At 37.1% G+C, this 26,232-nt stretch overlaps 1 protein-coding gene across 1 annotated transcript in view; it reads left to right on the forward strand.

Annotated features, from left to right (window-relative positions):
• Positions 1-26,232, forward strand: part of COL9A1 (collagen type IX alpha 1 chain) — an 89,574-nt gene that overhangs the window by 57,077 nt on the left and 6,265 nt on the right. Inside the window, exons 27-37 of the mRNA XM_072832450.1 lie at positions 593-646; positions 752-805; positions 7,787-7,840; positions 8,455-8,526; positions 9,096-9,131; positions 9,814-9,858; positions 11,420-11,452; positions 14,525-14,671; positions 14,900-14,954; positions 17,365-17,553; positions 23,899-23,976. Coding sequence (XP_072688551.1) covers positions 593-646; positions 752-805; positions 7,787-7,840; positions 8,455-8,526; positions 9,096-9,131; positions 9,814-9,858; positions 11,420-11,452; positions 14,525-14,671; positions 14,900-14,954; positions 17,365-17,553; positions 23,899-23,976 — 817 coding nt within the window. The remainder of the gene's footprint in view (positions 1-592; positions 647-751; positions 806-7,786; positions 7,841-8,454; positions 8,527-9,095; positions 9,132-9,813; positions 9,859-11,419; positions 11,453-14,524; positions 14,672-14,899; positions 14,955-17,364; positions 17,554-23,898; positions 23,977-26,232) is intronic.

The raw sequence follows: 26,232 nt of genomic DNA on the forward strand, positions 1-26,232 counted from the left end.
CTACGAGGTTATATGGCTACAGCTCTCCAATTACTGAGGTCCACAGTGTCTTTAGCAGAGATAGTCCCTCATAAGTGGATAAATGGATTGTGCGAGATTGATGGTGGAGCTGGCACCCCCAGACATGTGCTTTCCTTGGAGCTTGCCGGCAGGGTTCTCTCAACAGCACATCTTCTTATTCCACATGTTCACAGGATTCTTTTTCATTTTAGTAGTGTCATTGTCAGGTAAAAGGGCTCAAAGAAGTTTGTTGGAGATAGAAATAGTAAAGGAAAGACATATAGGATTAATATTGTGCAGAAAGAAAATCTTCATAGTATATTCTTGTCTGGGTAAAGACCTTCATTTTTGAACATTTTTTGATACCTTTATCATACTTCTGGGAATAATAGAACAGTATCCTGAATCTCAAAAACTTTAATGTATCCACCAAGAAGGAGATTCTATACTCTCCCAAATTCTCAGTGTGAAATTGGGAAATTAATGCTATTTAGGTGTAAGAAATGCCCAGTCTGGGTAAGACAGGGTGATGATTATGTTTACTTGCATAATTAAATGCCGCATTACTTTGAATGTTGCATTTTACTTTTAGGGTAACACAGGTGCTCCAGGGAAGCCTGGTCAACTGGGGAATTCAGGCAAACCGGTAAGATGACATGGGTTACCTTTCCTTATGTTATCACCTGTTGTTATCACTAAGCAAAAAATTAAGGAGCTTTATCTTTTTCTTTCCCTGCCTTTCTCATAACAGGGTCAACAGGGGCCTCCAGGAGAGGTGGGACCTCGAGGACCTCGGGGGCTTCCTGTGAGTACTCCTTTTCTGTAGAACCTTCCCAAGTGCCTTCTCAGGGTTTTGCTGGGTGTCCTTCTAATCATTTATTCATTTATCCATGTATGCTTCCTGAAGTTTCAGTATGTGCTAGTTAAGAGAGACAGTGAAATGGGAATGCTATTCATGTATACAATCTGCTTTTTTAAATTCAGAAGGTGGAAATAAAACTTAAAAAAATTTAAAAATATTTTTAAAAAGCAAGATGACCCTTTTTTGCTCTCATCTCATATTGAAAGAAATATTTTAATGTGGTTAAAAACACCTTACTGAGATAAAATTCATATACTATATAATGTAACCATTTAAAGAATATGATTCAAGGATTTTTAGCATATTTATGGGATTATGCAACCATTACCATAGTAAATTTTAAAACATTTTCATCTTTCAAAAAAGAAACTGTGTCCACTTGCAGTCACTCAACATTTCTCCCCAATTCTCTCAGCCCTAGGCAACCACTAACCACTTTCTGTCCATGTAGATTTACCTGTTCTAAAAATTTCTTATAAATGGAATCATACAATAGGTGAGTTTTTCAATGATTGGCTTCCTTTAGCATGCTTCAAGGCTTACCTATGCTGTAGCATGTATCAGTTCTTCATTCTCTTTTATTGCTAGCTAATGTTCAGTTGTATGGATATATCACATTTCCTTCATTCTTTCATCCACTGATGGACATTTGAGTTGTTTCCACTTTTTGACTATTATGAATAATGCTGCTGTGAACATTTTTCTACAAATTTTTGTGTGGACACATGTTTTTATTTCTCTTGAGTAGAATACCTAGGAGTGGAATTTCTGGGTCCCATGGTAACTAAGGTTAATCTTTTGAGAAACTGCCAGACTTCTTTTAGTATGAGTTTGTCAATGTGTCTGTTTTGCAGCCCATAGAGCAATGTTTATTTTTTCACTAGATACACTTTAACCTTTGGAGAGAAACTGATTAGGAAATGAAACATTATGTATTTAATGTTAACTTTAAAAAATTCTCTCTGAAAAAAAAAATTCTCTCTGGCCTTCATTTTAAGTTCTTATTTTCAAAATCTGCTGGGTAACAAAAGAAAACTCCTAAGAGAGAATACAACAGCATTTCCAAATATTGTTGTTATTTCATTTAAAGCATTTCATGAGCTTGATGAATGATTTTCATGTTTTAAGGGAGTGAAATATTCCAGATGTCTTGACACTTGAGACACTTCTCACAGGTGTTTTGTCAACTGACCTCTATCAGGTGGTTTCCAGAAGTTTCTCTGCAGCCAAAGAAACTAGCTACGTCTCCTCATAATCCTCCTTGCTCACTTAGAGCTCACTTCTCCTTTTCTTCTATCTTGCTTGAAACCTGTGAATTTTTAATTAAAATACTTCTAAAAAATTGCCAAGGCAATGAGTTTATAGCTAGATCATATTCCTATAAAAATGAAGATACTACATGACTGGTCCAGAAAGATTCAACAGTGTGGGAGAGGGGCTATTAAGTCTGAGATTCACTTTATAAAGAGCAGAGAGCAATAAAATTGAAGGGACACCTGCTGTATGTTAGGACCATGCACTGAACATAAAAAGTGACTCAGTAGAGATAGCTTGGCCCATCATTGGTTAAGTGCCACAGGATGTATAAAGAATGAGAAGTAGAACTGCAGGAGGAAATGGGATGGGGGGTGTTAAGTTCTCTCAGGTGAGGGGAGGCAGTTCCATTATGCCTATGTAAGCTTTCAGCCTGATTCAGGTTTTAGTTTTTTTGAGTTTCTATAAATGTCCAGATTCTCATTGCTCCCATCACTGTGGCTCAAAGCCTTGGTGTTCTTCTTCCATCATGTTTTTGATCTCCAACATGACCTGACTGATTCAACTACCTCCTTTTTCAGGTCTCTTATATTTGACTCTTTTTTTCTAAGCCCACCTCCACCATCCTGGCTCAGATCATCAGCTACTGCTTGGATTATCAGGTGTCTCTTGATTTGCCTTCCCAGCTGATCTTTCCTTTCCCTGGTTCTTCATTCCCCAGGACTCTACCCTAGAACTCCAGGAGGGTTCCCATGGTCAAGGTGACAAATAAGTTTCAAACAGAATTTCAAAGGCCTGGGGAATGGCAGCAATCTCAGTCTTCACACATTGCCATATTGGTCTTTTCAAAGTACAGCTTTTATCATCACTTCTCTTCTTTATTTAAAAATCTTTAAGGGATTTCCGCTGGCAATAAAAGAAAGTACCAAATCTTAAACCGTCTGTTTATCCCCTAGTTTTATGTATCACTTCTGCCTGGCTCAGAGCCTGTGTTCAAGTCAAACTGGACTCCATGCTAATCTCCAACGTCTCTGTGCTTCTCAGCCTGCTTGTATTCTCCTGTGGTACTGCCCTTAAGTGGCGTTCTTCTTCATTTCTCTGACTCAACATCCCATATACTTTCTTAGATGTAATTGAAATGTTAATTCGACAATGAAACCATCTCTGGTTATGCCCTATCCACCAAGTAGATGTGTTCCCTCTTTATTCTAAAACCCTGTAACCCTGGCATCTTTTTTGCTACATGCTGTGGAATCTTCAGGGAAGCAAGGACACCTCTGACCACTGTTGTCTTCCCTACATATCTTCATTTAGGGCCTGTTGCAAGGTGGTGCTCAATAAATATTTCTTAAAATGAATTGAATTGGAGGTATAATAAATCTTGCTATACTGCTTATGTTAGTAATAATTGACTTCTCACCTACTATAAATTTTACAGAAAAGTGTCATTAGAGGTTATAAGTATTATGGTTCTGGAGCAGAGTTTTAACACCAAATCTACTCACTGAAAAATGCATTTATTCTTTCATTTTACATCATTAAATTTAGTTTCATAGATAAATTCACACATTTTCAACTATTCCTTACAAGTTTTATCAGTTTTTCCCGCAAATGTCAAGTTGAAAAGCTGAGTAGAAGGAGCAAAAACCTATTTCTAATGTGTTCTACTAATGGACCAGGGCTAATTGGAGCATGTCTTTGAAATTAAGTGGTTTTTCCCTTTCAAAGCATTGTTCTAACACCTTTGGCCAGTGCCACAGCAAAACATATTGGAGTTTTTTTTTTTTTTTTTTTTTTGTCACCTCCAGTGATTACATGTGAGCACATATCTTTATCACTTGGATCGTGCTTCTGGCTTTCTCAGTCACATTCTACTGGTTTATACCTGGATCTGAGTGACTCCTCAGCAGGAGAATGGCTGGGGCCTTGGATACAGTGGCACCTGGTCCATTTCCCTCTTTTAGGCTTCCCAGAACTTGCCAGGGATTTGCTGAGTGAGTTGTGTTTGCTCTGCTATCATGTTTCTGACTGGGATGAGTGCCATGCTGATCTACTTCCAGTTTTCTGAAGATTATATACTCTTGGAGTACAGAATCCTCCCTCATTTTCTCTTGAAGTCCCATCCTCACCCTACTGCCAACAGTTCTGAGCACAGAGGTCCCCATATGGTGTGTTGTTGAATGATTGAAACTGCATTCCTGTGCCATCCAGGCCATGGAATATTATCCCTGTCAATAATTTGTGAAGCAGCTGTGATGGCTATAGATTTTGATCTGCCTCTGTGTGTGAGAGAATATTTAAACCTACATCAGAGAAAAATACAAGCTCTACAATTCTGTGAAATGAAATATATTTTAAAATATCTTTGTGGCAAGCCTAAAAATTATCATTGTAGTAGGACTAATATGATCTTCCGATGTTAATATGAAGATATGTTTGTAAAAGCAACAATCTGTAGAAATCATAATTGATCTTTTGGGTTAATCAGCATCCTTTTTCCCAGAGAGAGGCACTTAAGTATATAATTCAGACTAAGTATAATGATTTATAATTTCTCACTTCTAAAATTAGCATGGTACTAAGAATAATGTTCATTCTTCAGCTAGTTAGCATTTTGGGTAATCAGGCAAATACAACCACCATCACAACCTAGAGCACAATGGAATAAAATCTGGATTTCTTTTTTTGTGAAATACTTATGACAACACAAGTATAATGAAATAGATTTTTTTCTGTGATATTTTAAAAGTCTAGTAATTCCACTTTGAAAAGGAGACTTCCAAATGGGATTATTTGTATTTATTGAAATGGGTTTTACAAAATAGCTCCTAGTACTTGTTTATAAAGAAGGTGCCTTCTTGGGGTGCCTGTGTGGCTCAGTCGGTTAAGCAACTGACTTTTGACTTCCCCTTAGGTTTTGATCTCAGGGTTGTGAGATTGAGCCCTTCATAAGGCTCTGCACTAGGGGTGGAGCCTGCTTGGGATTCTTCTCTCCCTCTGCCCCTTCCCGCTCCCTCTCTTAAAAAAAAAAAAAAAAAAAAAAAAGAAAAAAAAAAAGAAGAAGATTGCTTCTTGGTGATCAGGGGTCTTGACAGAAACTGGAGAAATGAGGACTAGAGACTTTTTTGTTTGTTTGTTTTTGTTTTTGTTTTTGTTTTTGTTTTTGACAAGAGCAACTTGTGCTTTTAAAGAAACTTGGGAGCTTTGAAAGGTAAAGAACATTTAATTAAACATTTGATTAAAAAAACAATTTTGACTGATTTCTATAGTTCTTGGGTAAAACCTTGATAAAAATAATAACTAATGTTTTCATAGTGTTTACTATGCTTCAGACACTGTTCTAAGTGCTTTATATATCTATTACATCCTCTCAAAAAACCTATGAGATAGGAACTGTTTTTATCCCCACTTTACAGGTGAGGAAACTGAAGCACAGAGGTGAATTTGAGGGGCTGGAGTTGGCTGATGAATGGTGGGGCCAGGCTTCAGACCTGGCAGTGGGGCTCAGTGCCTGTGGCCTCATCTCTACCCACCCATGCCTTGACAGTTCAAGTCAAGGCTCTGCAGCATGGTTTTTATTTAAAGTTAGCTTGCTCAATTCTAATGGTACAAGATATATTTAGCAAATTTTAAATTTTTATGTTTATGGAGTCAACATAGTAATGAGAAGTTAACAAAAGCCTAAGTAAAGCTGGTGAAGACAAATAAACACAACATAAACCCAAACAGATTCCTGAGTTTGACCTCAGAACCACAGAATAAGAATCTAGGGGAGAAAAAAAAAAAAAAAAAAAAGAATCTAGGGGAGAGAAGGGAAGCCAGAAGGAGGAACAGGGAGATGGAGTGGTTGAAGACATCTAGTGAAATATATTTCCAAAACACTCTGGGGCATTCTGATGCACAGCCACAGTTGGGAATCACTGAGAGAGGGTTAGTGGTTTCCCTTCCAATGGCTATTAATTTCTCTTTGAATTAAAGTCATATTAACCCAATGACCTTTAGGATCTTAATTATGATGCAGTTCAGAAATTACTTGAAAATGCCAACAGAGCAGATATGCTGAAGAAAATCTGTTTTGAACTTTCAAATGGTGGGCTAACTTAGTGGGGCAAAACCCAATGTTTACGGATAGAAGAATCTATCACAGTGGCTGGTTATCATCTAGTCTTACATCTTTCAAGTGCCCATCCTCATAGAACACTGCCTCAGGCTTCGAAGCTGCTCACAAGGGTTAAGCGCCAGTGTATTGTATCATTCAAACTTACATACTAGACAGGTTGCTTATATATAAAAATTTTGGAAAGTATTTAAGAGCATTTCATTTAAATCACCTCTAAGTCATTTGAAACAACTACCACTTAATTATAGCTCAAACTAGAGACTTGTAATTTGGCAGACATTTTTTTATCCTGTAAAGAAACTGAAAGTTCAGAAGGATTATGGATTTTGACACTTGGTTCAACTTAGAGACAAATGAATAGCATATGGGCCAGATCAGGATAGTCTTAGCAGAAGCATTTATAAATAACAAGAAATAATATGAAGTTGTCATCTCATTTTAAAGTAAAATGAACTCCAAAGACTACTTTCCTTTTTATAAACACCATCCAGGAAATGTGATTATTTATCCAATAACCTCATGTTAAGTTTAGTTGAATATGTGTTAGAAATAAAACAAGCTTTTGTAAGACTGCATAAAACTGTATGAGGTTCTTGGGGAAAGAAATTGAAGAATTCATGTGTCTCCTTTTCTCAAAGGGCTTCGAGTTTCAAATAAAGAATTGAAATTGGCTCGTAAAATGATATATTGCTTTTGGTGTATTTTCATTATAAACTGTATTTTCAAAGTTTATTTAATCTCTTAAGACATGTTTAGAACAAGAATGAGTAGAACAAAGAATTTTGTATGTGGGAAACTTTGTAAATTTCTATTATCTCTGTCTTTTTGAAGTTGCATTAGTAATTTAAAGGCAAACATCTCTGTCTTGTTTCTCTTTTTTCCCCACTCTTTTGCAGTTCAAGATTATTTGCCAGATGCTGCTTTAAAATATCCTGTAGACCTGAAACTTACTCTCTGTTTTAGGCATTAGGTGGAATTCCAAATTGATATACCTATACCTCAAGAACACAATCTAAATGAAAAGATAAAACATGTATTCAGATAACCATAATATAAGTTATATTGTGATTTAGATGCTGAAAATTACTGTGACTTCACATAATGTAGCAGACATTTTTGTCTAATGGGCTATAATCACAAGGAACAGCATTAACACATTCATCAAAGGATAAACACTGGGGAGGCTATAGGCATTTTGAAAGGATTTTTTTTGATTTATGATAGTCATACAGAGAGAGAGAGAGAGGCAGAGACACAGGCAGAGGGAGAAGCAGGCTCCATGCACCGGGAGCCCGACGTGGGACTCGATCCTGGATCTCCAGGATCGCGCCCTGGGCTAAAGGCAGGCACCAAACCGCTGCGCCACCCAGGGATCCCCTATAGGCATTTTGTGTAAAGATCTCTGCCTTCAGGAGAAGATAGGGAAAATACTTTAATGACTTGTGTACTTAAACAAAAACCTAAGTAGAGTGTTATTTTACTGATATAGTAATTAAGCATTTGAGTTTTAGCAAACTATCCAGTTGACAGGCATGTTTGTGTTTTTCCAGGGCAGTAGAGGGGAAGTAGGACCAGTGGGACCCCCAGGACTACCAGGTAAACTGGTAAGTAATATTTCTAGTCTCCAGAGGTTTATTTGCTTTATAAAAAACACAACCAATTTTTAAAAATAAGGAAGGAGAAAAGAACAATGTATAAAGGGTGATCTAATCAACTTTACTTGATTTCTCTTATTATGTGAATGTGTGAAAATGTAAATGTAATATTTCAAATTATATCTAGGATACTCTCAGAGGGTATTTTAATCAGTGTGGTTTGTAGCATACATTTTGAAATCAGGAGAGACATGAAGTGGTACATTTGGCCTTTGGTTGTTCTTGGAATTGAGGAGAAGTATGCGTGAATGCTGCCTTTTACTTCTTGAGCAGTGCTTGTTTACACAGTGAGAGAAGTCCCAATGCAGGGACTCCACTAAAAGAGCCCACTGTTGAGAAGGACTGCAAGCCCAGGAATTGAGAACCTCAGAGATGGGACAGAGGGGTGGAGGGACTGGCCTATTTTTTCCTGAGAGTGTGAGAGACAGGGAGATTTGAGGAGCAGAGTTAAACCACCACAGTGCATTTATTTTAGACAGGAGTCAACACACCCAACGTTTTTTTTCTGCCTTGTGTGCCTGCAGTGTTGCAGTGATTCTGGAGACACTGTGTTTGTCTTTCAGGGTTCTCTTGGTAGTCCTGGCCTCCCTGGCTTGCCTGGCCCCCCTGGACTTCCTGGAATGAAAGGTGACAGGGTAAGATATCTAGCCCCCCAAAAGGTTCTTATTGAGAAGGATGATTTTTAGTATACGGAGAAACCAAGGTTGCTTTTGGCATGGTGGAGATTTTTATAGCAATTCTCATAGACAGCTATCAAGAAAGGTGTCTAAATTACTGAGAGTTGAGATTAAGAAGCAAAAAAATCTAATATAGTAATTTATTAGAAGGAAAAAATAAAAGTTGAGAAAAGTAAAAACTTCAGTTGTAATCATACTTCCTGTTTAGTTTTAAATTTACATTCCTACCAAATTTTATGTAGACATGATCAGAGAATACCCATGTTGCCAGCTTTTGGACAATGGTCAGTTTCTCCAGATCTTACCTGACTGTTGTTAGGTTATCCTGATTTTTTTTGTTTTTTAAATAGATTCCGTGCCCAGCATGGAGCCCTGTGTTTGTTGTGAGGACAAGAGCAAGTCCTAATCTGTTGCATTATTCATAATTGCTCTTATCTACCAGCTTGATAAGGGAAGTTGGTTCATTTGAAATTATATAGTTGAAAATGTCAAAATATTGAAAAAGTGTTATGTTTTATTCATTACAGGGAGTAGTCGGTGAACCTGGTCCAAAAGGTGAACGGGTAGGTCCTATGAGAAGAGTATGGGATGCAGTCAGTGTTGTGCATGAATGTGCCTCAGCAGCAGGGGTACTTACCAGCCGGTTTATGGGTTCTAGTTAAAAGATGAGGCTAGCAGTGTTTCTCAATGTGCTTCATAGTGAGTGAAATCTAGAGCTTAGTTTGGTCTATAACCTTATCTACTATTTTAATATGCTGGAGCTGATGATGGCTCTGCCTCCAAGACTACACATGGAAAAGAGTGTCCCTGGCCCTCATTCACCAGATTGGTTGACCTGGGACTGATGGAGCCTTCTGTAGCCACATCATCATATTTTGAGGTTTTCTGTATTAAGACCTTAACAAATAAACTATGAATATGAATTAGAGTCAGTCCTTTCTCTGGGTTCCTCTTTCTACAGTTAAAGCCTTTCTTCAAGGATTAGTTAATTACACAAAATTGCTGGATACAAGCATTAATCCTTAAATTTAGAAAAAACTCAATCTTACCTTCTTTTCTCTAGGCTCTTTTCTGATTTGGACTAAGCACTGACAGCTAGATTGAAAAGCGATTGAGAGCATTTCGAATTTCTGCATGATCTGGGGAGCGCTGTGGGCACTTAGTAATGCTTATCAGTGTTGACTGGTTAAAACTGAGGCAAGGGACTAAGAATTAAAAAATGTGACTTTTAATCTTAATTTTTAGGGTTCCTCTGGTGAAGAAGGCGAAGCAGGAGAAAGGGGTGAACTTGTAAGACATTTGGTTCTGGTTAATGATGAGCTGTACTGATTTCTAATGTATCAGAAACATAATTTTTCTTTTCTTTGATACTGTTACCCTTGCTGACTTCTTCAGTGGCTATGGTGTTTCTTATGTAAACCAATTAATGACTCCCCAGAAGTGCAGCCAAGTTCAAGTAGAGCAGAGGGTAATCACCCCAAAATTGATAGACGTGGCTTTAAGGCTTTGGAGAACAAGGTGTTCTCTTATAGATGGTGACATTCTTGTGGCTTTACAGCTAGACATTCAAAGTGATTCTTATATGACTATAGAAAGTCTATAAATAGTGCCTGTTGTGGAAACAAAATTAATTTTATTATTGTTAGAAAGCTGTGGCTCACAAGTTTGACTGTGGGTATTTTCCATGGTCTAAAAGCTGTCAAAGAAGTGACCTCTGTCTCCAGAGGATGCTACTGCTAAATATCCAGGAAGGAAGAATGAGAAAAAATTATCTTCACTGCCAGAACTGTTAGATCTGCTGGCTCATCTTTATGATTTTGACACAATCTAACATGACCTAATGTGTAAACTTATGTTTGGTCCTTTGGCATGGTGCCAGTTCTCATAAAACAGTCCCAGAGAGCACTTAGGGCAGGAAAAATTCTACTAATGTTGCTTTATTCAGATTTTCAGGATTTAGAGCTAATATAAATGTAACATCTGAATTAGGCAAAGCTCTTTACCAAGTAAATTTGAAAAAAGATTATTTTATTTTCTGTTAAAAATTTTCATTTTATGGGCTAAGAGGATGTTTTAGATCATTGTTTTGTAGTAGAGATGAACTGATTGAGCTGAATTCATATCTAGAATTAGGAGTGAGAGATTTCCTCTCTTAATTTTCTTTCTTAAGCATAAAATCATGCATATTTGATTTGATAGATGTTTGGGGATGAGTTAAAATACTATTAGAGCTTCAAAAATGAAGTCATTAGGTTTATTTTATTTCATTTTATAAAAGGCTGTGAGAAAGTCAGTCTGTTTTTTTTTTTTTAAGATTTTATTTATTTATGCATGAGAGACACACACACACACACACAGAGGCAGAGACACAGGCAGAGAAAGAAGCAGGCTCCATGCAGGGAGCCTGACGTGGGACTCGATTCTGGGTCTTCAGGATCACGCCCGGGGCTGAAGGCAGTGCTACACCGTTAAGCCTCCCAGGCTGCCCAGACATTAGATTTAAATATCTACTGTGTTTTAAAACAGCATACTAATTTAATATCTTTTGGCTAATGCATTTTAATTCTCAATACCTAGCATTTTAGATCTGGTTGGAGGCTTGTAGAGCTCTGATTCAAGCCCGTTATTTAACAGATAAGTTAGCCAAAGGCTAGGAGGTTACAAAGCTCACAAAGTTAAGTGAACTGGGACTAGAACCCAAATTTTGAATCTCATGATTTTCTGCAGTGCCGGAGTTCATCTTTGTATGGTTTTCTATAGATTTCAGCAGCACAATAATCTTTTAAATGTTTTTAGTAGACCATCAAATGTGAATGCATTGTTCTAATATAATTTTGTTTTATTGATTTAGGGAGAGATAGGATTACCTGGGCCAAAGGGATCTGTAAGTACAATGGACAATAATGGTATAAAAAAAATAAAAGTATCAATAAAGCTATAGAAAATGCAAGGTTCTTCTTTATGCAATCACTCTATAAAATTCAATTCTTAAAGGACTAACCTTCAAGGAGATTAATGTCTAAATTTATTATTTAAGTAATAGATTCATCCAAAGGGGGAAAAAAAAACCCAAACAACTCATAATAGTGTAAATGGATCTGCCTTTTGAATTAATCCACTCTAAAGGAAGTTTTTATCACAAGTGTCTCAATGAGTATACACGGCAATTTCTTTCACAAATTTTAAAAGAACTGACTTTTTTTTTTGTGGTGACAGGAGTATAAATGAATTTCAGTGGCAGTCATACCATTGAAAATATTTCAGTAATTTTATTAACCTCCCGTGTGTTCTAGTTGGGGAAGCAACAAAGTCATAATGCATAAGAAAATAGACAATTATTAAAGCTAGAAAATGATAATCTCATTTAATTCATCATTGTATAGACACTAAACTGATGTCCATAGAGATTAGATGTATTCAGAATTATAGAACCGATAATAGGACCAATTGCTAGAATGAATTTAATAGAACCAAGTATAGAACCAACAAGAGAACTAGCAAACCTGGGATGATTCACTAATTTAAAAGGAATGCATGTTTAATACAACAAGAAATTTAAGAAAGTATAAGGAGAAAAGATGAAGCTCAGACCTTAACCACAAATACCGCTACCACTGGCTCCCAGTTCATCTCTCAGTTCCTGTTTCTGGAATCTTTTCCACCCTCTCTGCCCCTGTACAATGTTATTCTCATAGCAGCCAGTGTCATCTAGAAAAAAGATAAAGCCCATTATTTATCCCTCCTCTGCATAAGCCCTTCAGGAATAACATTTGATAGAATAAAATCTGACTTTTACTAAAATATACAAAGTCTTTGATGAAGTGGTCTCTGCCTTGCCAACTTCATCTCTACCTTCATCTGTTTGCAGTTGTTTTTACTTGGCATGCTGTTTAATGCCTTGTGTTTTCTCCTAGCCTGGAACACTCTTCCTCTTTCCTTAGAATAGCTGTCTCCTGCCTAGGCATTTAGCCCGGATCCTCAGCTCAACTCTCTCCCAGAGGATGCTGCATCCCAGACTTGGTTGCAGTGCCAGCCCTTTACATATCCCTGAGATGGAAACTATTATACTGTATTAACTCACCTGTTTACAAATTGCCTCGAAACACCATTGACAGTCCCAGGCTTCAAGTAACATCTTTACACCTAAGAATCTTTGACAGAAAGGGTTTAGGATTGAGAAGAAATATAAAGAGTAAATCTTGATAGGATGTGGTAATAGAAATCCAATGTCACTATCTAGAAATAATCAGTGATGTTCAATGGTAGGAATTCAAGCTGTAAGAGGAAAAAGTGAATGAACAATGCAGTGATCAAAACGAGTTAAGTTCATTTAAATTTGGGTATATTACTAGGAATTAACTCTTGATTTATCACCTCCCTCCCTACCTCTTTCTTCTCTGACACTACCCACGTAATTCTGATGCAGCTAAAGTGTGTTGTCCCGAAGTCATGGGAAATGGTTACTAGCAGACACATGTTCACCTTGCTCAGTAATCTCAGTAGGGACAAATCTGATAGTAGGTGAAGTCTGTACCCCAGTTTCTACTTCAGTATACCACTCAATTGAGAAATTCTTTCCAAAGACCTGCAGTCCTTGAGATGTCCTGGCCATGTTGGTCCTTGATCTCTTCATCAAAAATGCCCCATCCCTCTTTCTAGCAGTATTGTCAACAAGATGATAGACTGATTTGGTCTCTTTTGTTTTCTTCCAGTTCTTTAGTGCATTTGCAAATTCATTTTGGCTTCTCTGGGTTGTTTTAATAGTTGTTACAGTTTTACACTGTAGTCATCTGACAAGTCCAAACCCTCCACAGCACACCCTTAGCTCTCTCTTGTTGACAGCCAACAACAAAAGATGACAGCCATCTTTTGCCAAGTCCTTTAAGCCATAATTTCTTCATAGAAACTATTTTGACGACTTAGATGAGTATCAGTTTTTTTGCATAAAGAGAGATTTGAAAAAGCACACTTGCTGAGCTTTATTCCAATGTGTCTAGTGAAAACCCTGCCTCATCACCTTTTTTCCTTCAGCTTAAAATATCTGTTTGAAGGAGTTAACTCTTTCTAGGAAAATGTTGCATATGAGAAAGAAGCAGGATTAAGTTGTGTTATAGACATTATCTTGAGCACTAGCACTCTCTTAATGCCTCCTGTCCTTTTATCTTCTCATTCTTATTCTATAAACAATGGCACATTGTAACTACTATTCCATAAATTCTACCAGAGGTAGCTTAACAGAAAGTCAATTAATTTAATCTCATTTTAAAGCAGTTCTTGTGGATGGGGACTTTTAAAAATGCTTTTAGTGGTCTGCTTTCAGAACAGAAATCTAACCAGTATATGCTTTTGTGCTAAGGAAATAGTTGGTTTACTTTTTAACTTCTGTATTATTTAGATTTTTAGCTTCCGCAAGACTTAGATAAATTATGGACTCACTCATTGTTCCAGTATTTTAAGTGTATTCATTGTAAGTGAAGCATTTTAAATGTATTTAGTTAATGTTAGTATTTTATAATTTCTCATTACATCTGCTTCTTCAAATTCTCCAGAGTGTTATAAAACTATTTTAGGCTTTCTGTATTGATGATACAAAGTAACATGTCTTTGTATGAACTCAGTGGCTTTTTTTTGTGGCCAGAGAAAGTTATCAAGTCTTATTAAAAGCTAACTTGTTCTTAGGAAGTGGCTTAAAGTATAAAGAATGTAGTTTAAAAATGTCTTGTTGCAATTAACATTTTGAAACAATAACTGTACCAAAAAGAAAAGTTTTGAAAAACTTTACTTGAACTGGAAATCTCAGACACTGTGGCATTCTGTGTCTTTACCTTGAGAATTTGTACCCTCTGAACAAACATTTCTTGGCAAACCCAAAATTTCATGTAAGTCTTATATTAATACTAAGCAGACACATTACTTGTGGATAGCCCTGGTTTTATAATGTGCCATTTTGTTCTAGGTGGGTAACCCTGGGGAGCCTGGCTTGAGGGGGCCTGAAGGAAGTCGGGGGCTTCCTGGAGAGGAAGGACCCAGAGGACCGCCTGGACCACGAGGTGTGCAGGGAGAGCAGGGTGCCACTGGCCTGCCCGGCATCCAGGGTCCTCCAGTGAGTAGTGGGCATTCCCTGGGGTTTCCCTTTGGAGACTATCTCACTGCACCAGAAGGGGTGGGGAGCCAGGCTAGCCCAGACAGTAGCTCCTCAGCAGTGTGGGCGAGTTTTCTTGTAAATCCAGCCACCTGGCCTCTTGCTGAGTCTGTCAGGTTACCATTTAACAATGTCTTCTTTATGGTTCTGTGTATAAACCGTCTTTTTTTTTTTTTTTTCCTGTCTCAGGGTAGAGCACCAACAGATCAGCACATTAAGCAGGTTTGCATGAGAGTCATGCAAGGTAAATAAATCATAATATCTTGACTTTTCATGTGCTTTAAAGGTGGGAGATTTAGGGGATGCCTAGTGGCTCAGGGGTTGAGCCTCTGTCTTTGGCTCAGGTTATGATCCCAGGGTCCCGGAATCGAGTTCTGCATTGAGTTCCCCGCAGGAACCTGCTTATTATCCTTCTGCCTATATCTCTGCCCCTCTCTGTGTCTGTCTCTCATGAATAAATAAATTTTAAAAATCTTTAAAAAAGAAGGCCCAGAACTCATAGTGGAAAAATATATTTGATAAAAAAATAAAGGTGAGAGGTTTTGAATAATATATTAATTGCTATACCTAATTTGTTGTCACAGAATGGCATATTACCTCAAAGAAAAATGTTGTCTTTCTAGGTTAGCCTATTTTTAAAAAAGATTTATTTATTTATTTGAGAAAGAGAGAGAGAGAGGGAGAGAGGAGAGAGAGAGAGAGAACACACGCACAAGCAAGGGGAAGGGCAGAGGGAAAGGGAGAGAAAATCTTGAAAATCTTAAGCAGACTCCCATTGAGCATGGAGCCTCATGCAGGGCTGGATCTCAGGACCCTGAGATCATGACTTGAGCAAAACCAAGAGTCAGATGCTTAACTGAATGCATTACCCAGGTGCCTTTGGGTTAGTCTATTTTTGTTCTCAGTGGCTTTTTTGCATACATACCTGTATTTTTTTTTTTTTTTTTTTGCCAAGGAGGTTAATTTACAAGAAAGCACGCATACATGTGCACTTTTTCCCCCTTAGGGACACAGATTCTCAGGTATTTTTCCCCTCCTTAACATCCTTCCACCTAGTGTGTACCTGGTACTGATTCTGGCTCTCACTGTGAGATAATCTTCACAATTATCTCTGTGAAGTAATTGACAGTCTTCATGCCCATAAGAAGCATAAAGGACATTATCTCTACTAATGTATCACATATGTAGAAAATCAGTAACTCGTATTTTACCCAAATGGTGATATATTTTTACATTTGCTAACTTTTATCTAAATTCATCTATGGAGGGATGCCTGGGTGGCTAAGCGGTTGAGTGTCTTCCTTCGGCTCGGGGTGTGATCCTGAAGTTCTGGGATCGAGTCCCACATCGGGCTCCCTGCATGGAGCCTGCTTCTCCCTCTGTCTGTGTCTCTGCCTGTCTCTCTCTCTGTGTGTCTCTCATGGATAAATAAATAAAATCTTTAAAAAAATTAAATACATCTATGGCTATAGCACTTGCTATTTGCCATAGCTGTTTTAGAATTGGTCTAGTTCTACTGTCATATAGGAAAGGGAGAAACTGGGGAGACAGGAATTGGGGAGATCCTGTAAAATTGGATCCTTCTAACAAATAATTTGGTTGGAACTAATTCTGTCACAATAAATACTCTTCTTTTGTATGCTCATAAGATAGTCTGATTTGTCTAGTACACTTGTAGAGTTTTCCAGGATGGAAGTGTCACTTCTATATTTGAAAACCAATATAAGTCTCTACATTGCAGACATTTAATCTTGAAAGGATATTTCAATTTTAAACATTACATCCCTAGAAAATTATAATTTTATGCTAACTCTTACTTACATAAGGCAAACAAGAATGTTCACATTTAAACAATTTTAAAATGTTGGTTAGAAATTTGTTTCCAATTCATAATCTCCTTCACACCTTTAAAAAATATTGCACTGGCATATTTCCCATAGAGTATTTTTATAGGAAAGTTTTCTTGCTTTTCATGGTTTCGTGGATGATTCTTAATCTATTTAATGGTTTCTGAAAAAGCCCACATAGTTATTAATTTTTAAGACAGACTGTGAACATTCCCACGAAGCAGGCTATTTTTAATGTCTGTTGTCTATTCCAAGCATGAAAAAACTTTTGAGAGGGGAATTTATAAGAAGTCGTGAATGCTCAGGATATTTTAGGTCACTCAGTATCTTCAAACTAAACATGTGGGGCTAGGTCTCAAATGCTCTCTCAGTACTAATTCTGGACAGTGTCCCTGGATTTTAAAAAGCTTCTGGACATCCACTTCTACCTCTCCTAAGAAACTCATTTTCTTCCCATCCTGGGTTTTCAGATAACCAGCCGAGACTCAGGTGACATACTCATCCTTTGAGAACACTGCTCACCCAAAAGCCTTGCCGTGTATGTTTTTTTTTTTTTTTTAACCCTCCTCCCCTTGTCTCAGAACAGCAGGACCAAATATATCCAGGGAGAGCTGAATAAAACAGCACCAGTGAAGCTTCTTGGCAGAAAGTCCATGGAAAAATGATCCAACTTTATTCACTTCTCACTACCAATTTTGAAGCTCTGGTGACACATATAGAAAAAAGACACTTGAAATACCCCTTTTTCCTTTGAATTTACTTTTATGTTTCTGACTTCTCTGGGCTGTTTTGTTTATTATCTTTTAGAGCATCTTGCTGAGATGGCTGCTAGTCTCAAGCGACCGGACTCAGGAGCCTCTGGACTCCCTGGAAGGCCTGGGCCCCCTGGTCCCCCGGGACCTCCTGGAGAGAATGGTTTCCCAGGCCAAATGGGACTTCGTGGCCTCCCAGGCATTAAAGGCCCCCCTGGTGCTCTTGGTTTGAGGGGGCCTAAAGGTAAGGCATTTTGCCCAGGTAGAATAAAAGAACACACACTGTCCTTTTTCAGATGTATCTATACATCCTTCCAAGCTCCAGATATCCTGTGAGATAAGGAGATGTATCATTCAGTGGTGATGGTAAAGATCAGGAAACTATTATACGACATCTTCTTTAACTTGCTGTAGACAATAGGAGACTAAAAACTAGAATTAAAGTCCCTTGGTTTTTAGTACTGATCTTTTTCAGTTACCCTCTGCCTCAGTCATAGTTCAAAATAAACTTTACAGGATCTTGTAAAGTTTAAAGAATGATCGTTCAGTGTTTGTTTTTTTGTTTTGTTTTGTTTTGTTTTGTTTTTTTGAGACTCTAAAATCATTGTAGAAGTCTTGGAAGGTGGCAACCAGCCTTAGACTGTTTGCATCCATTAAATTAACAGCATTTGTTAGCAGGTCATAAGACAAATTACATCATGAATTGAAGCTGCCTCCCTCTTCTTTTAAAAAGTGACATTGGATATTTAGTTTTGATGGATTTTTTTCCGGCTCTGAAGTGCTATGGAACCTTTTCCTTCTTTACCATGTGAGGGAATGTGAGAAAGTTTGCTTCTTCCCCTTTTATTTAAAGCAAGTTAAGTCCTTAAAAACCAGTGTTTTGAAAAAAAAATTATCATGTGTTAGGTAATAAGCAGGACCTGCAGGAGGACTGGTTGCCTCACATGGTGTTTGCTCATTGAGGTAAGTATGTCAGCTGGGGCTGGTGTGTGTCCTGGATAATTTACAGAGAAGGCTAAACAAAATGAAGAATTTCTACATCATGAGTGACTGACCGCTTTCTAGGGAACTTCAGAAAGATGTGGCGTCAGAAACAAGAGAAAGTATTTTTTTTTAATGGTGGTGCTCCAATTAGGGATAAATATTATGGTGTGAAGGGTCAGAGGACAAGCAAGCTGCCTTTTTGGATCTATAAATGAATTGCTGATGTATTTGGCTAACGATGGTTTCAGCTGGAACAATTTTGTTAATTATATTTGATTTTTTTTTGGCATGTGCATTGCTGTATGTGAAAAAATGAACCCTAATTGGAGCCTCTTGTAAGGCTGGCACAATTTCCAAACTTTCAGAGGCTGGATAAAATCAAATATGGAGAGAGCTCAGAGCTCATCTCAAAGAGAACCGAGTAGTTTCTTTAAAAGAATCACATAGCCATTCATCTTTGTCCTACTTTTAGCTACTGATTCAGGAACTTATGAGTAGGTACTCTCTTTGTGCTTAGACCCTATTCATTCTGTTCACAATTTCCAAGAAATTCTGGTGCCTCAAGTGGATTGTTGACTTAGCTGGTTCTGTTGTACCAGGGCTCACAGTGATTCCTCAGCCTTTCTTATAAGTTCCTTTTAGAGCCGTGGTTCTGAGAGTGCTCCCTGGAGCGTCAGTACCACCAGGGACCCTTTTTGGAATACAAATTTTCCAGCCCACCCCTGTCCCACTGATCAGAGACTCTGCAGGGGGGGCCAGTAGTCTGTGGTCTAACAAGCCTCCAGATGAATCTGATATTGCTAAATGCCCCAGTGTAGAGGAGTCTCCTATTTTCCTGCCGAAAGGAAACACCTTGTAGGGACTATAGAAATCACAGCCCTATTTTCTTTGGCTTAAAGGAAGTCTCCATATGTGGGATAGAACTTAACTTTGAGTTAGTAAGAGAATGCACCTGAAATCTGATCTTATTTTCTAAGAAATAAGAATGTCTGTGTCTGCTTGCTATGCTAGTAGAGTCTGCCTAAATCTGTGTTTCTCAGGCCGGGGTGCACTGTGGAATGACCTGGGGAGCTTTAAAAACTGTCCACAACTGGGTCACATTCCCAGAGACTTTGACTTAATAGGTCTGAGCAGCAGGATTTAAAAACATTCCCCATGTGACTTTAATGTACAATCAGGGATGGGAACCACAGAAAACAGGGGTGAAATGTTCAGGAAGCTTCCTGGGAAGCTAATAGTAGCATTGGATGGTGACTGAGTTGGGCTGAGTTGGCTCCAGCAGATGAACCTTATTTTGAAGGGAAGAAAAATGTATTTATGTATATGGAACCTGGAAAATGCTTCTGGCACAGAGTTTATTCATCAAGCATAGTTTTATTGTATAAGGGACCTCCCCCTAATTTTTCTTCAGCATTTATGACACAGTCTATAATCCAAAAGAGATAGTCTTTTTCTTTTTTCTAAAGGACTTTTTCTCCCTAATTTCCTCCATCCCTTTATCATCACTGGGTTCCTTTAAAGCAGCATCTTCTCTGTTTTACTTCTTGAAATTTGGGGTGTGAGAAGAAAGGAGTACTATCCTGGGATTTTATCAATAAGTGCTGTCACAAATTTGGAAAGGTATGGTTCCAGGTAACCGGACTTGACCTTTCTCATCCTACTGCATACATTATAACAGTGATATTTAATTGAAAACATATAGTATCCCATTAGCCAAAGGTTACAGATCAATATTTCCCTGAGAACAAATACTCCAGTATTTGAAACTTAAATGTCCAGCTAGTTAGAGATGTATTTCAGTGTCACCTGCTGCCTCTTTCCCATGTCTAATAAAGAAGGGACAGTCTGAGTCTTGCTCACCATATTACTTTGAGAGTCTTTCTCCAAGGAAATTACTACATAAATAATGAACAAATAAATTTCACCAAAGTTTTTAGCAGTTCAAGCTATGTCTTTAATAAAAATCATTTTTTCCTAAAAAATTAGTCTGCAAAACACAGTGAAACATTTTCAGTAGGAGCTAGTAGAAATATGCCAGAAATCATACTCAAATCATTTATATATATATTTTTTTGTTTCTATCGACATGCTCTGTGCAATATTATAAAAACATGTTAGGGTCAAGACTTATGCCACATGTACATTTTTATATGTATACTCAAGCAGAAACAGAGATATCTTATTGGCTTTATGTTCACTTTGCTTAGTGTTAGTCTTCTTTGTCATAAGTACTGTTTTTAAATATTCATGGTTTGAATTAATTTTATATAGATATATATATAGATATTTTAGTGTAAGTCAAACAGATGCAATATGTAAATGAAGGCTTGAGAAAATACACATATCATTACTGTGACTAACACTTTTTTTGGATTAATCTGCTTGCGTGGGGTCAGAGTATCAGTTACACCTTTCAAATAAATGAAATAAATGGCAACTATGGAGCAATGAGATTTTCTTCCTTGCAAGCAACATTTTAAAGTTGATGTGGCTTCACGCTAGAATGTGTTTAACTTTCACTGTCTGCATGAAAGTTACTGTTTAATTTATAATCTTCATCTCATATCTTCAGAAAATGTGGCACATTTATTGGTTCTCTTTTCATCGCTAGCCTCCAGAATTACAGTGATATGACATTTAAATTGCTAAGTTAACAAGAGCGTTTAAGTTGTTAGTTTTTAAAATGCTAATTATCATATCTTCCTAATATAGTAAGGCCATATTGATGAGTGTTAAAAAATAGTTTACGTGAATATGAGTTCAACTTGAGCTCTATATCCTTACACAGTATTTATATAAATTTAAAATTGTTTTTATTTTTTTTTATTTTTTTATTTTTTTTAAATTTATTTATGATAGTCACACAGAGAGAGAGAGAGAGAGAGAGAGAGAGAGAGAGAGAGAGAGAGAGGCAGAGACACAGGCAGAGGGAGAAGCAGGCTCCATGCAGGGAGCCCGACGTGGGATTCGATCCCGGGTCTCCAGGATCGCGCCCTGGGCTAAAGGCAGACGCCAAACCGCTGCGCCACCCAGGGATCCCTAAAATTGTTTTTAAAATAGAGTTGATTCATGATAAAAATATTCATACAAGGGCATTCACAGCTAAAATCAAAGTATGGTGGCTATTTAAACATTCACTTAATAATTAGAGGGTTTTTTTTTTTTTTTTTACTATTTTGGCATGTATGCTTTTTAAAAAATTATAACAAACGACTCAATATTGAATAAAGTTGAGCTGATACAAATGTTTGGAAAAATGATTATGTATAGAATTTGTTGCAAAATGCCACCACATCTTCTAAAAGAGTAGAAGGATAATAATATAATACTATACCAATGGGATAGTAGAATAATGACTTCTATTAGGAACCGTAAACATCATTTAGGACCAGTTGACTAGGTATTAGGACACTTTGTTAATGAGGCCAAGTTTCTGGGTTTCTCTGCAGGGGCCAGGATAATTAATGAAATTTGGTTCTGTGGCTGCTGAATCCCCAAATTCAATCAACTGTCTTGCAAATACACATGGCTGGTTGCAATCCAAAGCATATTCCCTGTAAATAATGAATCACAAGTGAAATGTAGGCACTTGTGACAGCACATTTTAAATCTTGAAAATTCATTAATTTATTTTCAGTAACACTAAATTTACAGTGTTTGAAAATTTAAAAATACACAAAAATATATTTAGTGAAGAGTTTTTCCCCCACCTCTGCCTCCCATCTGCCTAGATTCTTTTATCCTTCCCATTAGGTAATCCCTTTTACTAGTTACCTAAATATCCTTACCAGTGATTATATACAATATATAATTACATACATTCCCCATATCCCTTTAGAAACAAGTTGTATTGCCCTTTAGTAGTGATCTGGACCTTGATTTTTTTTCACTTAACAATATGCCTTGAGAATGTTTTGAAGAATTTCCTGGTTCTTCCTCATAGCTGCGTAGTATGCCATTCTATGGAAGTACTGTAGTACATTTAACCCTCTCACAGACATTTTGTTTCCAATCTTCTGCCATATGGCAAGGCTGCAGTGAACAACACTGTATATTTCATTTTTGTGTAAATATCAACATAACCTCTGTTTTTCTACAATAAACTCCTAGAAGTGGAATTGCCAGGTAAAATGGTACTACCATTTGTAATTTTGGTAGATATTATTTAATTATCCTCCAAGAGAATGTCCCAATTTACAGTTTTATTAGCAATTTATAATAATATCTTTTTCCACAGACTTGCTAGCATATCTTTAATTAAACTTTGGAATATTTGCCTATCTTCTAGTTCAAAGTAGCTTTCACGTTATTCATAATTTCCATGTATTTTGATGTGAAAGTGAAATCAAGGATTTTTTCATATATTTCAGAGCTATATTTGTTTCCTTTTAGTGACTTTCTTGCTTACATATTCTTTATTTATTGTTGTTGAACTTTTTATATTGATTTTAGGATCTTTTCGTATTTTGAATCATAACAGAAAGGCCAACTCAAATCTGAAGTTATAAAATAATTCTCCCTTGTTTTCTTCTGGTTCTTATACATTTAAATATTTGATTCACTTGTAATTTATCTTGGATTATGTTGTGAGGAACAAGTTCAACTTTATTTTTTTTCTCCAACTGGCTTCCCACTTTTTCCAACACCATTTTTTGACTTGTTTGACTATTTCCCACTTTAAGATGGCACCTTATTACAGAACAAATTCCTATATATATTGGAGCCTGTTTTTGGGCGGGTTCACTGGTCTATCCATGTTCCAGCACTATACCATTTTAATTGGTTTAATATGTGGTGGGATTAATTCCCTTCGAGTAGCTTTTTGGAGTTTTTGTAGCTACTCTGGCTTATGTGTTTTTCTGTATAAACTTTAGAATCCCCATTTCTGGTTAAAAAAATCTTTTTTATTGGGATCATGATAAAACTTCAGCTTAGGGACAACTCACACCTTTTTGTGATGATGTCATTCCATCTAAGAACAAGTCCTTTTGTGTCCTTTAGAAATGTTAATTTTGTAATGTTGGATTTGCATATTTCTGATAAAACTTATTTCTTGTTATTAATTTAATTGCTATTATAAATGGGATATTTTTTTCACTACACCTGATTTCGGATGATTGTGTATATGAAAACTATTGATTTTCATATATTTTCTATCTTGCTACTTGAATGAATTCTGTCATTGCTTGTAGTAGACTTTGAGTTGATTTTCAATGATTTAAGACATACACTCATATCACTTGAAAATAGGGATGTTTTTGACTGCCAAACCAAATGACAAATACTAGTGATAAAGTGGGCATCTCTGTAATGTCTGTCTATAATGGAACTGCTTCTCGTGTGTCTCATAAGCATTATGCTAACTTTCGGGTTGAGGTAAATATTATATTTTATCATGTTAAGGAGGTAGCCATTGATTCTTTATTTTGGTGAATGTTGATCATTTGATTGATTTTGTTTATCATTTGATGAATATGATTATCTGAGTTTTTTTCCCCTTAGACCTCTTCATATAATTGACTCAAGTTTTTCCTTGCTACATATTTACTACAACCTTTCTTTTTATAAACATACAGAAAAATAACATTTCTTTAATGAAATGCAGGTGACTTGGGAGAAAGGGGGGAACGTGGCCCTCCAGGAAGAGGTCCTAAGGGCTTGCCCGGAGCTACAGGTCTCCCAGGTAAGTGTGTTATATGGCAGCATGGGGTTGAGAAATTGGTAGCACATGGGAAGTCTGAATTGGACAACATCTTTAAGACTTGCTCTTTGATTACTTAAGCATATCATATGATTCTCAATAATGGTTGGTGCAGATTTTTTGAGACCAACTTTAATGAAAAGTTAAATCATTTGTAAATCCTGCCTGTGTTCCTTGTGAGAAAACAAGTGTCAGGGCTTAAAATATTATTATTGAATAGATGATTTTTAAAATTGTGTCAAGGTCCAGCCACAGTGCACTTGTTAGAAAAATCTGAATGAATGAGGTCCTTTCATTTTTAGCCGAGTTGATAGTTTTCTACTTATTTTTTAATCAAAAAAGTCAGAGCAACAAGAAAATTAATCCAAGTTTTCAAACTACTCATGTTGCTTAGGGGGTGACTGAAACCTTATTTTGAAAGCTCCTGTTTCAAATATCCAGACCCTCCAGCAACCCATACTTGCCCCCCTTTCCCCCAAATAAACCTGAACATTCCTATTCATATAGCCACAAAGAGCCATGCACAAGCCACATATCACAGCTGTGTTGGCTGAGGCGACAAAGTTGCCTCTGTTTGAAGAGCCTGGATTCTCTCACTGGGCATCTGCTCTCTTTTTACACACTGGCTACTCTGTCCCCATAGTCCAGGCCGCCACACAGTCATCCACTGGGAAATGACTTACAAGCCCAATCACAGAAGGAGCTTAGCAGGGTGGAAAGTCAGTTCGGTTTAAGGGCATGAATGACACACAGCCTCCCAGTGCACTCTTATAGCAGCTGAGGCAGTGGCTAAGGGAAGCTTCCAAACACCCTGGAGCTGAGGAGATCAGGGTGAGAGTTTCTGCAGAAAAAGGATGGTCCACGCTTGCACAGTGGATTTGGAAAACTTGGTGTAGGGAAATTTAGAAAAAGAAATGCTCATTTTCTAATTCTGACAGAAGCTTACATATTCAATCATGACTCTAATTGCAGCCAAAAACATCACTGCTTTCTCATTATCCATTTCATTGCTCCTAGGAATTGCGTTCTCATTAAAAATTTTTAAAAAAATATGAATACATTTGGAGATAGCTCAAACACTGCTTTGCTAAAGCTGTGATTCATGAGTCTGTCAAGATGCTTTCACAAACTGATAAATTTTCGTGATTGGAAAAGGAAATTTTTATGATCAGAAAAGGAAAGAAAATCTGGTTGAAGCTACAAGGGACCAAAAGAAGATTTCAGTGTATTTTAAAGCCTATATTCATTCATGGATGTTTAGAAGAGGAAAGGGAAATAGAATTTACTGAGTGCTTTCCTCCTTTATTAGTGGTAGCAATAGGTGATTTAAAGCTGATAAAAATATTACATGTAATTTACCTAATTATTTATTATAGGATTGCCTTACAATTACCCCTCCCATTTTGTTGACAAACCACGTAACAGTTCTCAACCAGCAACTTGCATTCTTGGCAAGATTTTATCAGAAATACATCTTATCATAAATATATTATCATTTTTGGTGACTCTTAGTGTTAAAAAAAAATCTGTTGGTAGACCATGTTTTAAAGTGTCAAATGGGAAGACTGAGGCAAAACCAGCTCTGTATGTGCAGCATCCCAGGCTGTCACGAGGGGACACATTATTCCCCACGTGCCATAACCCGCTCAGAGCTGCTGCATCTGACCCAGAGGGGTTTACATGTACTCTCCGGACATTGCCCTATCAGAAAGTGGCTTCCCTGATTTGCTTTTTAGCATTTCAGGCATTTATATGTGGGCAAAATGGTTAAGTCAGGGCAAGCTCATTATGGGCAGGTCTGCCTGTTATAGCTGGTCTTGGATTTAATACTTAAATAAGATTTGTTAAAAAAAAAATTTTATGGGCGTTTTCAGGACTGCTAAACCTGCCCTTTACCTTTTCTTTTCTGCCTTTTGCCAGTCCTTGCCCCTTGCTTCCTGGTACCACTCTGAAACCTGGTTCTTTGTCTACGTTTTTGTTATATTTCCCTTGAGAGGCTATGTGACATTATTTAGTGAGAAATCTGAGTTTCAGATTATATTTTAAAAGTTTAGGCTACCTTTCAAAAGCATGCAGTTTTCCAAGTGCTTTTAGCACATGGGCACAAAGGGTTATGTTTACCCCAATCACTGAGACACCAGCTGGATGCTTTGGCTTTTAGGTCAGCTCACATTCTCTTGTCTACACTATGAATATGCTTAGCTAACAATTTCTTGAATCCATCAGTCCCTGAACAAG

The sequence above is a fragment of the Canis lupus genome, chromosome 7 (genome assembly GCF_048164855.1).
Source record: "Canis lupus baileyi chromosome 7, mCanLup2.hap1, whole genome shotgun sequence".
Lineage (NCBI taxonomy): Eukaryota > Metazoa > Chordata > Mammalia > Carnivora > Canidae > Canis > Canis lupus.